Source organism: Nestor notabilis, unplaced genomic scaffold, assembly GCF_000696875.1.
Source record: "Nestor notabilis isolate BGI_N333 unplaced genomic scaffold, ASM69687v1 scaffold26049, whole genome shotgun sequence".
In the NCBI taxonomy this organism is placed as follows: Eukaryota; Metazoa; Chordata; class Aves; order Psittaciformes; family Psittacidae; genus Nestor; species Nestor notabilis.
In genome coordinates, this window is record NW_009945469.1 from 16,281 (window position 1) to 17,625 (window position 1,345).

General features: G+C 42.2%; 1 protein-coding gene across 1 annotated transcript in view; it reads right to left on the minus strand.

The window, feature by feature from the left end:
* The window catches only part of POLR2J (polymerase (RNA) II (DNA directed) polypeptide J, 13.3kDa), a gene marked incomplete at its 5' end in the record, with an annotated part of 2,400 nt that extends 1,103 nt beyond the window's left edge, over window positions 1-1,297 (minus strand). The window contains 2 exons of the mRNA XM_010022899.1: window positions 250-424; window positions 1,208-1,297. Of these exons, the coding sequence (XP_010021201.1) occupies window positions 250-424; window positions 1,208-1,297 (265 nt within the window). The remainder of the gene's footprint in view (window positions 1-249; window positions 425-1,207) is intronic.
* Between the last annotated feature and the right edge of the window lie 48 nt (window positions 1,298-1,345).

Here is a 1,345-nt window from a genome sequence, read left to right on the forward strand (position 1 = left end):
TGCCACGCTGGTGCGGACCCGTGCCCGGATGCTGGTGGCTTCTTGGCTGCCTGGGCACAAGCTGCTTGTGTTCAGCTCCATCAATCAGCACCCCCAGGTCCTTTCCCATGAGCAGTTTCCAGCTGCTCTTCCCCAAGCCTGGAGTGTTGCAGGGGTTGTTGTGGCCCAAGAGCAGGACCCAGCCCTTGAACAACACCCCTCCTGTTGTTTCACTTCTAACTGCACGAAGCTCGAACGAAACCAACTTACCCTGAACCTCTCCTCCAGGAGGGAGAGCTCACTGATCAGATCCGTGATGGCATTGGTGAACGCCTCCTGCGGGCTGTAGTCAGGGGTGGTCTGGACACGGATGATGATCTTGTGTTCCAGAGGGTGTGGGACCTTGTACCCTGCAAACAGCACTTGGGGGTCCTTCAGTAACTGCCTGGAATGGGAAAGCAGCAGTGAACAACCCCACAGCACGAACGTGAGTGCTTTTTATATCAAAAAGATCATTGAAAAGATCATTTTACATTAAAAGATCATCGAAAAGATCATTTCATATTAAAAGAGCACTGGAAAAGATCATTTTACATTAAAAGCGCATTGAAAAAGTAATTTTATATTAAAAGAGCATTGAAAAAGATCCTTTTACATTAAAAGCTCATTGGAAAAGATCCTTTTATATTAAAAGATCACTGAAAAAGATCCTTTTACATTAAAAGACCATTGGAAAACATCATTATACCTTAAAAAAACATTGGAAAAGATCATTTTATATTAAAAGCTCATCGGAAAAGATCATTTTACATTAAAAAGCATTGAAAAAGATCATTTTATATTAAAAAATCATCGAAAAAGATTATTTTACATTTAAAAAGCATTGGAAAAGATAATTTTATATTAAAAGCTCATTGAAAAAGATCCTTTTACATTTAAAAAGCATTGAAAAAGAAAGATCATTTTACATTAAAAACTCATCGAAAAAGATCATTTTACATCAAAAGCTCATCGAAAAAGATCATTTTACATTAAAAATTCATCGAAAAAGATGATTTTACATTAAAAGCTCATTGAAAAGCAGTGGTTCTGACCAGTTCCCCAACACAGCCCGTTACGAACGCATTCGTGGAGCCTACCCCTTCGCTTTTAAGGGCAGAATCACTTTTACCACACGCCTAATCCTTCCAGACACCAAAACCTCCCCCTTCCCCCGCCTTTTGCTCACGACTTGATGATGTTCCCCAGCGTGTGGTCCTCCTTGTTGATGGTGAACAGACAGGCGTTGGGCACCTTCGTGTCCTTGTTGATGGAGATCCTGAGGGGATACAGGGGGGGCCATCAGCGCCTCAGGGAGCGGCTCCAG